The sequence below is a fragment of the Sinocyclocheilus rhinocerous genome, unplaced genomic scaffold (genome assembly GCF_001515625.1).
Source record: "Sinocyclocheilus rhinocerous isolate Xijiao unplaced genomic scaffold, SAMN03320098_v1.1 scaffold1000, whole genome shotgun sequence".
In the NCBI taxonomy this organism is placed as follows: Eukaryota; Metazoa; Chordata; class Actinopteri; order Cypriniformes; family Cyprinidae; genus Sinocyclocheilus; species Sinocyclocheilus rhinocerous.
Window position 1 is genome coordinate 42,810 of NW_015666181.1, and position 14,035 is coordinate 56,844.

At 39.4% G+C, this 14,035-nt stretch overlaps 2 protein-coding genes across 2 annotated transcripts; one reads left to right on the forward strand and one right to left on the reverse strand.

Annotated features, from left to right (window-relative positions):
* Positions 1–2,625: 2,625 nt before the first annotated feature.
* On the forward strand, positions 2,626–4,578 carry LOC107732042 (probable G-protein coupled receptor 173). The gene has a single exon (XM_016543278.1). The coding sequence runs from the start codon at positions 3,221–3,223 to the stop codon at positions 4,334–4,336; it is 1,116 nt and encodes a 371-aa protein (XP_016398764.1). The 5' UTR covers positions 2,626–3,220; the 3' UTR covers positions 4,337–4,578.
* Positions 4,579–8,957: 4,379 nt separating this feature from the next.
* LOC107732044 (toxin MIT1-like) lies at positions 8,958–10,396 on the reverse strand. Its single transcript, XM_016543279.1, has 3 exons — positions 10,325–10,396; positions 9,168–9,293; positions 8,958–9,083 (listed from the first exon to the last, which is right to left on the reverse strand). Exons 1-3 carry the CDS (start codon positions 10,394–10,396, stop codon positions 8,958–8,960), a joined length of 324 nt encoding a protein of 107 aa, XP_016398765.1.
* Between the last annotated feature and the right edge of the window lie 3,639 nt (positions 10,397–14,035).

Here is a 14,035-nt window from a genome sequence, read left to right on the forward strand (position 1 = left end):
CCATAATGACAATGTGAAAGTTTTTGAAATCTTTGCAAATCACACACAATTTGTTGAAGCACTTTTGGCACCAATTACAGCCTCATGTCTTGGAGTATGATGCTACAAGCTTGGCACACATATTTTGGGGCAGTTTCTCCCATTCTTCTTTGCAGGACCTCTCAAACTCTATCAGGTTGGATGGGGAGCGTCGGTGCACAGCCATTTTCAGATCTCTTTGTTGAAGCACTTTTGGCACCAATTACAGCCTCATGTCTTGGAGTATGATGCTACAAGCTTGGCACACATATTTTTGGGCAGTTTCTCCCATTCTTCTTTGCAGGACCTCTCAAACTCCATCAGGTTGGATGGGGAGCGTCGGTGCACAGCCATTTTCAGATCTCTCCAGAGATGGTCAATCGGGTTCAAGTCTGGGCTCTGGCTGGGCCACTTGAGGACATTCACGGAGTTCTCCCGGCCGTAGCCACTCCTTTGTTATCTTGGCTGAGTGCTTACGGTCGTTGTCCTGTTGGAAGATGAACCTTCGCCCCAGTCTGAGGTCTAGAGCGCTCTGGAGCAGGTTTTCTTCAAGGATGTCTCTGTACATTGCTGCATTCATCTTTCCCTCCATCCTGACTAGTCTCCCAGTTCCTGCCGCTGAAAAACATCCCCACAGCATGATGCTGCCACCGCCATGCTTCACTGTAGGGATGGTATTGGCCAGGTGATGAGCGGTGCCTGGTTTCCTCCAAACATGACGCTTGCCATTCAGGCCAGAGAGTTCAATCTTTGTTTCATCAGACCAGATAATTTTGTTTCTCATGGTCTTAAGAGTCCTTCAGGTGCCTTTTGGCAAACTGCAGGCAGGCCGTCATGTGCCTTTCACTGAGGAGTGGCTTCTGTCTGGCCACTCTACCATACAGGCCTGATTGGTGGAGTGCTGCAGAAATGGTTGTTCTTCTGGAAGGTTCTCCTCTCTCCACAGAAAAACGCTGGAGCTCTGTCAGAGAGACCATTGGGTTCTTGGTTACCTCCCTGACTAAGGCCCTTCTCCACCGATCGCTCAGTTTGGCCGGGTGGCCCACTCTAGGAAGAGTCCTGGTGGTTCCAAACTTCTTCCATTTCCGGATGATGGAGGCCACTGTGCTCATTGGGACCTTCAATGCTGCAGAATTTTTTCTGTACCCTTCCCCAGATCTGTGCCTCGATACAATACTGTCTCGGCGGTCTGCAGACAATTCCTTGGACTTCATGGCTTGGTTTGTGCTCAACTGAATTTAACACAGGTGGACTCCAATCAAGTTGTAGAAACGTCTCAAGGATGATTAGTGGAAACAGGTTGCACCTGAGCTCAATTTTGAGTGTCATGGCAAAGGCTGTGTATAATTATGTCGACCTACATGTGATTTTTTTTTATTTTTTATAAATTTGCAAAGATTTCAAACAATCTTCTTTCACGTTGTCATTATGGGGTATTATTTGTAGAATTTTGAGGAAAATAATGAATTTAATCCATTTTGGAATAAGGCTGTAACATAAAATATGGAAAACGTGAAGCGCTGTGAATACTTTCCGGATGCACTGTAGGTGGATTTTTTTTGCTTAATTGCCTGACCATATCTAAACACTAGAGGACGCTATTCATCACAAAACTGACTGGGGCTGCTTCTGGCCAGGAAATGAAAATACCATCGATTGACTGGATATTTGTTAAGATAGAGAACTTCTCTCATGTCCCCGTGTTACTAACTAAGCCGTGTGTTTAGCGGGCTTTCTTTCAATAATATTTTCAGGTTGGGTGATTTTATCAGGTCAGCAGCGGGCTGATTGACAGCTATCAGTCACGATTGCACTTCAGCACCACGGACAGCGCTTCGCTTGCCTTAAATGCTTAAATGACACACCAGAGCGAAACTGCATGGACGACCACCAAGGACTATGTTTTAAGACTGAAGTAAATGTAATGTAAATACTCAGGTGTACATCCACTAAAAATCACCTTGGGACCAGTTTGTTAAACGTTGCAAAATTGAAGTTAGCTCTGAGAAAAGCTCTAAACTGCCGCTTGGTTTGACATTTTGTATCTTAAAGCAATGGCATTCAGACATTTAAAACGTCACTTAAGTCTCCAAATATTTAATTTAATTTCATTCAGTGTTGCAATTATCATCACAAACTCTTTTATTGCATGTCTAAAGGAAATGTATGCATCCATTTGGTTCTTTAACACCTTTTAAAAATCTAATAATATACAAGTAACTAATAGAGAGTGAAATAACATGCGGAGACAGTCACATTTTTAAAATAACAATTTTCTAATAGCGGTAAAAATATTAAAACCACAAACCTTCTCATATGGCATTGTTTTATGGGCTATAGATATTTATAGCTCATATCACATGCATCTGCAACAACATTTTTATACTTTTATTGTTATGATTTTTTAGTAGGCCTACTGCTAAAATATTTTTATTTTTTAGAATTGCTACAGATACATATATATACAAACAACTGTATGTTGTACATAGATGTATATATAAAGTTGTATATATATAGATATCCACCCATTAAGCGTTACTGAAGTAATCGAGTTTACAGCTGATTGGCCCGCGTTAGCGACCGTTTTAAGATGACGTGCAGCTTCGGTGTAGACAGCCACAAGCCGTTGCGGCGCGACGCGTCGCGAGGCGTCAACGGCCGCTTCCAGTGTAGACTCGGTGTCAGAATCGCACCGCTCTCCCTTAAGACGGACCCACCCTTGCTGTCACCGGAGGTTCCCATTATACTCCCCTTTTCACCCCCTCCCCTCCAAAACAAGAACGCACTAGACAAGACGGCTACGTGCTCCGCCGCGACCTCCACAATAGACTGGATGCGCATGTATGTAGGCTGGTATTTATACAAAAATGATGTTTCGATGAAGTGTCTTGGGTTGTTTTCGGCCTACGCGACCGCGATCGGATCAGTAGAGACGGATACGTGTTTATTATTGTGTAATACACGTCGTTTTTCTTCGATAAATAATGGATTACCCAGCATCTGGTTTGAAGGATGAAGAACCGTACGACGCTGATATGATCAAAACGATGCACGTGATGTCTTGGATCTCCAAAAGGCTCGAGGTATGGTAATATAAAAGACTCTACTGATCGTTAACGGCTGATATTTTGTACATCAAACTGGGGGACCAGGACTGCTTAATGTCGGATTACAAAGCCCAGCCTGGGTTGTGCTTGCACAGATGGCGAACACAAGTGATCCAGGGGGAAGCAACCCCTCGCTCCAGAATTATGCCATCACTGCGTCTGCGGTCAAACTGGCGTCTTTGGGTCTCATCACCTGCATCAGCCTGCTCGGGAATACCGTGCTCTCCGTGTTGGTGCTGAAAGACAGCTTGCTCCACAAGGCTCCATATTACTTCCTCCTCGACCTGTGCGTGGCAGACATCATCCGCTCGGCCGTGTGCTTCCCGTTCGTGATGATCTCCATCAACAGCGGCTCCGTATGGAGCTACAACATCATCAGCTGCAAGATCATCGCGTTCGTGGCCGTCTTGTTCTGCTTCCACGTCGCGTTTCTCCTGTTCTGCGTCAGCATAACGCGCTACATGGCCATCGCGCACCACCGGTTCTACTCCAAACGCATGACGCTATGGACATGCGTTGCGGTGATATGTATGGTGTGGACGCTCTCGGTCGCCATGGCGTTTCCCCCAGTCTTCGACGTCGGGACCTACAAATTTATCCGCGAGGAAGAGCAGTGCATATTCGAGCACAGATACGTAAAAGCCAACGACACGCTGGGCTTCATGCTCATGCTGGCCGTGATTGTGGCCACTACGCACGTCGTGTATGTCAAAATGCTATGTTTTGTTTACGACCACCGTAAAATGAAACCCGCGCAGCTGGTTCCGGCTATCAGCCAGAACTGGACCTTCCACGGACCGGGCGCGACGGGCCAGGCCGCTGCTAACTGGATCGCGGGGTTTGGACGCGGCCCGACGCCGCCGACGTTAGTGGGCATCAGGCAGGTGTCACACAATGCCAACCGGAGGCTGCTCGTGCTGGACGAGTTCAAGATGGAGAAACGGATAGGAAAGATGTACTACATGATCACGCTGGCGTTTCTGCTGTTCTGGGCGCCCTACGTCGTCTCGTGGTACATCCGGGTGTTTGTGAAGGGAAACGCGCTTCCTCAGGTGTACCTGACAGCGGCCGTGTGGTTAACGTTCGCCCAGGCGGGGGCGAATCCCATCATATGTTTCATATTCAATAAGGAGCTGAGAATGAGGTTCAGAGCTTGTTTGCCGTGTTGCCTGACTACTCAAACACCCATGGAGCCCTATTGCGTGATTTGAAGTGTCTCTGCCTGCTTGTCAAACATACAGTGGCCCCAAAACGTATAGAAGAGACCTAGGAGTGTTCAAACCTGTCTCCGGTTTTTAATATTCCCATATTTGTCTGCTTCAAATTAAAGCCGTTTATGATTCTAATACTTCTTCTTCACAAAAAGTGCTACTTTAACAAGCCACCCTATACTGGGAATGTAACATTAATTGAAAACAGTTACTCACTCACTTACACACACATACATAACACATAGACAACTGTTCTGTCAAAATTGTTTTACCTTATATATCTTTTATATTTTAAAAGGTTTATAAGGCAAAGACATTTTTTAATTAATGCCACTTGATATTTTGCTATCTAATGCAATGGTGTTCATTCATATTTCTGTGTCCTGATACTTTTTGGAGCCACTGTAGCATGTGACATTTTCCTTCATTCAGAGGTGAAATCTCAGATCTGTTCCAGTGTTGCATATCAGAAGATCCACAAACACATTTATGCAATCCACATATCGATGTAAATAATGTAAAAAGATGATTTATTTATATTCTGGAGCTCTTTATAACTGATGTGTAATATATTTGCTATGACTTTTTCTGTGAACAAAATGGCCAGTGGCTTTTTACTATCACATGGAATAAATGTGAATAAACCAAGTCCCTCTCACAGTCCCTTTAAATTGTTATTGGAAATTTGTTTTCAGTGGACACAAGCAAATTTGATGGGTCAGTGTTGAGGAGACTGATTTGTATTTTAATTAAAATAAATGATTATAAATGCACTGTGTTGGTGTGCTAAAGCAGTACAAGAATCAAATGCAAAAGCAAATGCAAGCAAAAGGCCAACGAGGCATTAAAAGAAGGGGATTTTGTTGTCGTGTCAGACTAAACTGATGTAAAACATCTGGCTTTTGTACATATTTCACTAAGCCTCCATCTCATTACTTGCTCTTAGATGTTGTGTGTGTGGGGGGGCATGAGACATAATGTGATGTTTCAGACACACTCATTCAGTGAGAAATGTTTGGCTGCATTTCCATCCCCCCACCCTTCCTACAGGCAGTTATATAATACAGAGCCCTTTTTTCCTGATCCTAACCTCAGCACAACTCCAGCTCTACATTAATGTGATCTGGTGCATTGCACTGATAGAATGAATGCAGGCCACTAGAGATGTGAAATAAGATTATTTATCTTCAATAAATGTAAACGGGGCATCCTGGGTAGCTGCTTTCAATGTAAAAGCGGGGAAAACCTGAAGAGGGAAAATATTTCTGGTTAAAACAGACAAGAGACGAGACCATAGCCACCATAGATATTGAAGGTGACATGGTGTCCATAATATTTAGCCTAGCAGTCAACCAAAACTTTTCTTTCTAGTTTATTCTGAAATTTTTACTCTAGATCCCCCCAATTCTGGGTATGTGGTTGCTTAAAGAATTTTAAGACATTAAGAATTTTTAAAGGAACCGTTCACCCCCCAAAAAATTTTTTTTTAAAATTGCTAGAAAATGTACTCACTCTCAGGCCATACAAAATGTGGATGAGTTTGTTTCTTCATCGGAACAGATTTGGAGAAATTAAGCATTACATCACTTGCTCACCAATGGATGTGGTGAATGGGTGCTGTCAAAATGAGCAATTAAACAGCTGATGAAAGCATCACAATAATCCACAAGTAATCCAGTCCATCAATTAACATCTTGCAAAGTGAAAAGCTGCATGTTTGTAATAAACAAATCTATCATTAAGTTATTGTAACTTTAAACTGTTGCTTTCAGCCAGAATCAAGTCCATAATCCATAATAACACTTTCTCCAGTGAAAAAGTCCATCCCCTGTTGTCTTCTCACATCAAAATCCACCGACATATCTGTTTAGAACTGTTTTCGCTTGTAAACAGTGCTTGATCTGTGCATATTTTTCCTCATAATTCAGAGATTACTTTTTCACTGCACAAAGCAATATTATGGATGGATGACCTGTATTTTAGCCGGAAACAGCGGTTTGAAATTAAAAATGTCTTAATGATGAATTTCTTTATTACAAACATGCAGGTTTTCACTTCACAAGATGTTAATTGATGGATTGGAGTCATGTGGATTACTTGTGGATTATTGTGACTTTTGTATCAGCTGTTGGACTTTTCGTTCTGATGGCTCCCTTTCACTGTGATGTAACACTTAATTTCTCCAAATCTGTTCCGATGAAGAAACAAACTCATCTACATCTTGGATGGCCTGAGGGAGAGTACATTTTCAGCAAATATTCCTTTTTGGGTTAACTATTCCTTTAACAGGAGAACATTGTCACCAAAAAAACCAAAAAAAAAACAAATGAAAATCTGTCATCATTTAAAAGTTATACAGGTTTGAAATGACATGAGGGTGTGTATGTCTTTTTGAGAACTATCCCTTTAAACCTTCCCTCACAGAGCCTTTCTGATCATCCTTACATTAAATTCTAATTTAGAAACGCAAAGTTCTCATTTCACAGAAAGAAACTGCATTATTGACCCCTTTTGTGATCGTTCTGCATCTGTAGCAATATAATGAAAAGCTCCATCAGCTAATTAGAGTGTTTTATTTGAACGGCCTTTGCCATCCATGTGAGGCCCATAGAAGAGACAGAAATAGGCCACAATCTGCTGAGCTGTTAACACTACCATATTATATATGAACAAACTGTTTTTAGAACAGTTTCAGTCTTGCTTTATTTGCTGCCATACTGATCAGAATGGTAGCTGCAGTGCCCAAGGGAAAACATATAGACTAAAGCACTTGCTTTATTAAAAAAACAAACATTTCTATTCGCCCTGCATTCCCGCCTTGTGTAAAGATGTACCACACATACTGCCTTCTTTCTGGCCTCTTTCCAGCTAGTGCATTAAAACAGCAGTTATAGTCTGATGGAAAGACAAACTTATTTGAAAAGCAGGCCATGAATATTTTATCATGCAGCGCAGTGTAAACTTATCTCCAACTTATGGATGCAATGTACAGTTTGCTTTGTTCAAGCAATTGGGCTTTCACAGACTCAAATGGGTTTTCAAAAGAAAAAGCCTATTTAAACCTTAGAGAAGAGTTCGTATAATTGCTCTAGAAGCATGCCTGTTATTTAACAATGACACAATAGCTCTACACAGTGTTCCAGCTCCAGCACTCTCAATGTTCTTCAGTGCAGCAATAGAGGGTAAATAAAGTGATGGTGGCCCTTTTCCCATGACAGTTTCTTCACTGTGACACACTGAAGTGAGAAAAGAATACTATAGTAAGCATTTTTAAGAATAGTTCTTTAGAGTAGTTTGACATGTCCTCTATAGGCCCACACAGTAATCTACACAATATGCCAGAGACTATTTGGATATTAGACCGGTTGAATACACATTTATATAAAACAGAGCTTTTTATATATTGTTATCTGTGATAGCAGGAATTAAATCATAGGTATTCATTGTATTCAATACATTCGAGTGCACCAACAAAATAAAGTACCATGGTAGTCCCACATATGACTTTGAACATGCCAATTGTTGTATATGCTCCATACTAATACCATGCTATTATTTTAAAGTACCTTAAAATACCATGTAAAGAATATGATAAATAAATACGGTAATCATTGGAGCTTTTCCACACTTGAAATAGTTGTGGGTCATTCTAAACTCCGGGTAAATGGAATCCAATGTTACCTTGTTTCACACGGCTCATAATTTACCCTGGGTTAAAAATTAATCCTGGTTATTCATAAAATGACGCTTCACATTCCTAAACCCTGGGTTTTTGAATGGGAATCACGGCTTTGAGAGTAAAAAAAAAAACATACACAAACAAAACCAAATTAAACCCTGCGGCTCGTGGCGATACATTGATGTGTAAAGACACGAAACGATTGGTCTGTGCAAGAAACTGAACAGTATTTATATCGTTTTTTACCTCTGATGCACTGCACTGTCTGAACTGTCCTGAGCGCATCCTCGACAGCTGGCGCGTGCGTGTCTTTTTCTTCTTCTTGCTTTACGGCTGATCGCAGACTTATAAGTGCATTACCGCCAACTATCTCTCAAATGGACCATTGACACTCCTAATTGAGATTGTAGATAGTGTCAATGGTCCATTTGAGAGATTTTGGCTAAATCACATTTTAGATAGGATGTCAACAACCGCTTAAAAATAACTGCATTTACTATGTACAGATAACAGACTGCAACGGTTTAGTTAAAAATCTTCGTTTGTGTTCTACTGAAGAAACAAAGTCACCTACATCTTGGATGCCCTGGGGGTAAGCGGTGGGTGTACTATCCCTTTAATGCTAAATGAAATGAAATTACAGTGTGCATGACCTGATAATAATATATCTGATTTAGACATTGGAACCTTTAAATGTTGATAAAACATTATCAAAAATATGAAACGGTTCAGTAAGAAACAGAATGATTGTGCTTTAGTCCGTGACTAATGAACTGTCAAAGAGTTGTTGCACACCGCTCTGATAACAACCACAACACGCTGACCATACCCAAATTAAATTAAATTAATTCAATAAAATCAATCTAAAATCAATCAAGAAAACACTTTTACAACTATACACTTTATACAAACATTTGCATGGTATACAGGTAAACATCTTCATCATAGGTACTGATCCTGGAAGGGAAATGGCGGGAGACATTTGGACTTGCCATCAGCTATTGTGATGCAGGCTAGGTTGGGCAGACAAGGGCATGTATGATGGAGTCTCTTGCCAAAGAACGGCACCTAAACAGAAATTAAAGATTAAAAAACAGGATTGGGATAGGAAAAAATCATAATGAAAGTGAGGAGGAAAGTGAGGAAATGAACCTTGTGGCTCATTGGATGACAGTCTTCTCCCTCCTGACCCATTGGGATGCACATTCGCAGGCTCCGGATCCACAGGCTGACTGCACAACACATGCCACCTCCACACTGAGAGTCCTTCTCACATGCCTGCACACACACACAGGTCTTAGGGCCCTTTCTCATTATAAATACATCAACATGTCCACTTTCGACTCTAGTGAGAAAACATATCAGTGTTGAAATGTTCAGTGTGTCCTCCTCATGCAGTAAAATAGCACCATATGACCAATCTGAAGTATTTTTAAAGCTATATAGTGAGCAGGAGCCCAAAAGTGGCATAGGATTTTCTCTTGTGGATCCAGGCAACTGATTTGCCCTGACCGACTGTGTAGGATGATGGTCTCAGTGCGTTTGAAAATGCCATGCCTCCATCTCCATTAGACATGGGGTGTTCTGACAGCACTCTCAAATATTTTGGGAGTGCTGTAGGCTTTACTGTACTGATAGGTGTGGAGGAAATGCATTTCAGCATCCCAACACATTCATGTCAAACAGCACGGAATCTCTGCTCTCTAAGAAATGCTCTGAGAGTTTCAAACTTTAGTATTGAAAAACATTGTATGCATGCATGAATCTGTGCATATGTGCAGTGGAATATTACATTTATTGTTTTATTATTACATCCCTTTATTTAATTGTGTGATTGCACTAAAATCTGGAAACATGTAATGTTAAAAGAATAATGCAGAGCTTTGATTTGTTCTGTTGAATAATTACACCCTCAGTCTATGAGTTAAAGACCATAAAATCTTATATTATACAGACATAAAATATATATTATAATTTGTTCTAAATAATGCTATGGTGAAAAAAAGGTCTACCGCAGAACATACACATAAATGGCACAGAATTTATAGAAGTATAAATAAAGTATAGATGCAGAGTAAATAATTAAATGCCTTAAAGGGGTCATATGACGCTGCTAAAAAGAACATTATTTTGTGTATTTGGTTGTATAATTCAATCATTCAATCAATCAAATATAACAGATTATCAGTTATTTCCAAAATACATTACAACTAGAAATGAATAGATAAAAACAATAATTTAGAGTCATAGTTCTATAGTTTTCAATCCACTTGACCAGACTGGCTCTTCAAGTTGTAAGGGTCACTCACCCCGGTGATGACTGCAGTCGAACCACAAGACACCAGCAACAGGCAGAGAAAGATCAAAATGTTGGATGTCATGATCTTCAAATGCTGGTGTCACAGGTTTCTCTCCCCTGAAGTGGGGGGGTCCAAGCACTACAAACTACCTTCTGCTCAGACACACCAAAAAAAAGTAAAGTATAGTTTTTCTTAAAGTGGCAATGTCCCACAGGTACAGATGGTTGTCACGTAATATGTGAGTATATGTATGTACTGTATACTCCAAAATGGGAAGAGAGGCAGCTGCTCAGTTGTTCTGATGAGGGCCGGATGGTTTATAAGCACTGTCCTTCATTCAGAGTTATCAGTGAGTCACGTGAGATGGAGTACGAAAGAGAGGAACAAAGAAATCCAAGGTAATACTGTTGAACTCCCCTCACATCCCAATTATAACATTCCCATATACCTAATAATATATTTTCCATTGTCCAAACCTGGTCTGTTGCCATTTAAATGCTTATATTATCTGCATTTAAAACAATAATACGCAATTTGAGAATTAACAAGTCCTTGTGCATGTCATTTTTGTGAATTACTGTTACATTAAAATATAATAATTTGACCTGTAAAACCTACAATATTTCCCAATGCTTCCAAACCAGTTTGGACCCAAATTTCATTTCATGAATCTGTCAAAAATGATGTGTGCCACACAAAAGGTGTTTTTTTAAAACCCCACTCCTGGGTTTTTTTCAGTTATTTTTATTCAATACTTGCTCTAATGAATGGCTGAAATGGCAATGAAAAATGGTGAGGGAAAAAAAATGATGAAGGGAAGCTATGAATGGTGTTGGTTCACCAGGCCAAGGATGGCAACGTCAGATGCAAATGTCCTTGAGCATTAACAATGGTGGTTCAAGGTGGAGAAGAAGTTGAAAAGATCCTTTGCGCACAGTAAGTAATGTGAAAGAGCTGCCTGTCAAAATTGTGATCATGGAAATTTAGAAAGCACCCAAAAAGATAAACTAAGATAAACTTTTCATTTGGGTATAGACAAATAAATTCTATACCTCGCTTTGTTTTAGGCATTCAAGTGTTAACTGAAGTGTCAAGTGAAGTATTTGGACACTTCAACCACCGATGTATGAATGTCACTGTAGAAAACAAAATATCAAACCAAGTGGAATTATTGCTATAAATTGTAACCATCATAGTAACCACAGGTTACAATCTTTTACTAACTATGTTTTATCTGACAACCAGAAAGTGTCTAAATACTTTGTTTTTCTTGATAAGTGTGCTTATGCCATCTTTCTTTAAAGTTGGCATGAAATGCATCTTAGTGATCTCATTGTGAACGATTCTCAAATAATTTTATCTGCATAACCCCTAAATCGCTCAGATGTCACAATATAGGAACAAAAAACATCTGTCCCTACTTCTGTTACATTGTAACTTTAAAAGCCATTTGTTTCAATATTGTGATGCGTTATCTGATGTAAAATCATTATGGGTACCATAATGCACTTTTGGCCCTGTGGACTTTCAGAAACATAAAACACACTTTTCACACTCTAACTAGTTTATTTAATGTGTCCATTAACAATGTCCAGTAGTGGACACACAAAGGAACATTTTCTGAAAACCATGAAAATTCCCACCATGGTGTCCTTTACACACCACATCTCAAATTATGTACTGTGTTTAAAAGAATGATGTATTGGAAATGACAGTGGTGATTAAAATTAGCCTCTTGTCAAGGCTTATGGTACAGTAGGTATTTTATGTTAAATATACACAATTAAATAATATTTTCACACTTTTTGCATATTTTGACAAAATTGCTGCTTGATTGGAAATGATGTACCATAATATTTTGTTCATACAGTAAGTGATATTTACCTTGATTTTCTAGTCTTCTTCACACATCACATGCCTCAAACTTCATCTCAACATCTTTCTCCTTGGTAAACTAGTAAATAAATAAATATATAAATAAAACAAATTATTTTCTCATAATACATATGGTTTATTTATTTCACTCTCTCTAGAGAATCATAGTTGTAATTGTAATAATTCCTATTTTTATGATGGTTTTTAATATTTAAAGATTGAAAGCCTGGATTTGGGACAAGGATAAAACAATAAAGTTTATGCATATGCATTTGAAAAGTAGCAAAAATAAAAGGTCTGATAAAATATCTTTTAATGTGTCCTTCTTGTAACAAAAATAATTTAATCTATTTTTAATAATAAATAACTCCTGGGAAATAAAAGACCATAAAGTTTAAGCAATGCCCATATAAGTGTGACACTGGCTTAAGTGTCCAAATACTCTTGTACATGGATTGTGTTACTCAACCCCTTCATTTCATTATGGAGTTTTGCCAATTATGTGTCCATCCACTTGTTTGTACATCGATCTGCCTGAAGAGTAAAACAAACAAAATATTTGCTTCACAACTGACTTGCCAATGGCCACTGGCCCATTACATGCGAACTGGCAGGTAATGGCAACAGCAATTTGTTCTACAGCATAATGGCGTTCGTAAATGTTCAAGCACATCCTTCTGCTTCTTTGTGGTTTGCACAATTTAGTTCACAGATGATTTTTAAAAAAAGTCTAATTAAACACCTCAGCTCTGCTTTCAAAATAGTGGACATTGTTGCGAGCACAGTAATGTAGTTTCAGCCTCATAAAGGACTTATTAATATCCCATTAGTGCCTCTCTCTCTCTTTCTATTTCTCTCTGTGTGCCAGGTGTTTGGCCTTCTTCCCCCACACTGCTTCTCTTCTACATCATCTCTGAGTTATTAGTGCCGGTATGTTTTGACTTCAGACCAAAAGTGATGTGAATGGTTAAAGAGGACCATATGAGCAGAGGTCCAGAATTGTACTCTTGCATCGTAAAATTCAGCTATACATGTTTATCTAAGCCTTCTCTGTGGTATCATGGTTTGTTAACAAGACCCCCATAATCCAGTGCCATAATCCTTTATTATGCTTGAGTAAACGGAGCAGATGGTTTAGAGACGGGATTTAAGCAAACTGCAGTAGAGATGATTACATAGCAGCTCTTTTGTAGCCTATGAAGGATTTACAGAGAATTAGTGGGGAGCATAAATGTTTAATGCTAAACAGAAACCTAACAAAAAACAGATTTGCCAAGGTCTCTAACGAGAAAGAGGACAAGAGGAGAGCGTTCTGACTCATCCATTTTGTAAGAGATATTTGATGAGTAACATTAGGTTCAGATTTATCGATCATTCATTTATCGTTGTAATAATCAGAGTTCCAAAAGCTAGTGGTCTGCCAACAATATTATATGGATGGAAGGATGGAACAGTTTACAGATGGATGAATAGGATGGATGGCAGGATAGAATTACAGAACAATATACAGATGGATGGATGGATGGATGATAGATAAACAGAACAATATACAGACTAATGGATGGATGGATGACTAGAATGATAGGACAATATGCAAATGGCTGGATGGATGGATGGATGGATGGAACAATAGAACAATATATGGATGGATAGACAGATAAAACAAAATATAGTACAGTTGGAAGGCAGGATAGCTTGACAGAACTATATACGGATGGATGGATGGATGTATAGAACAATAGAACAATGTATGGATGGATAGACAGATAAAACAAAATATAGTACAGTTGGAAGGCAGGATAGATTGACAGAACAATAAACAGATGAATGGATGGATGGATGGCT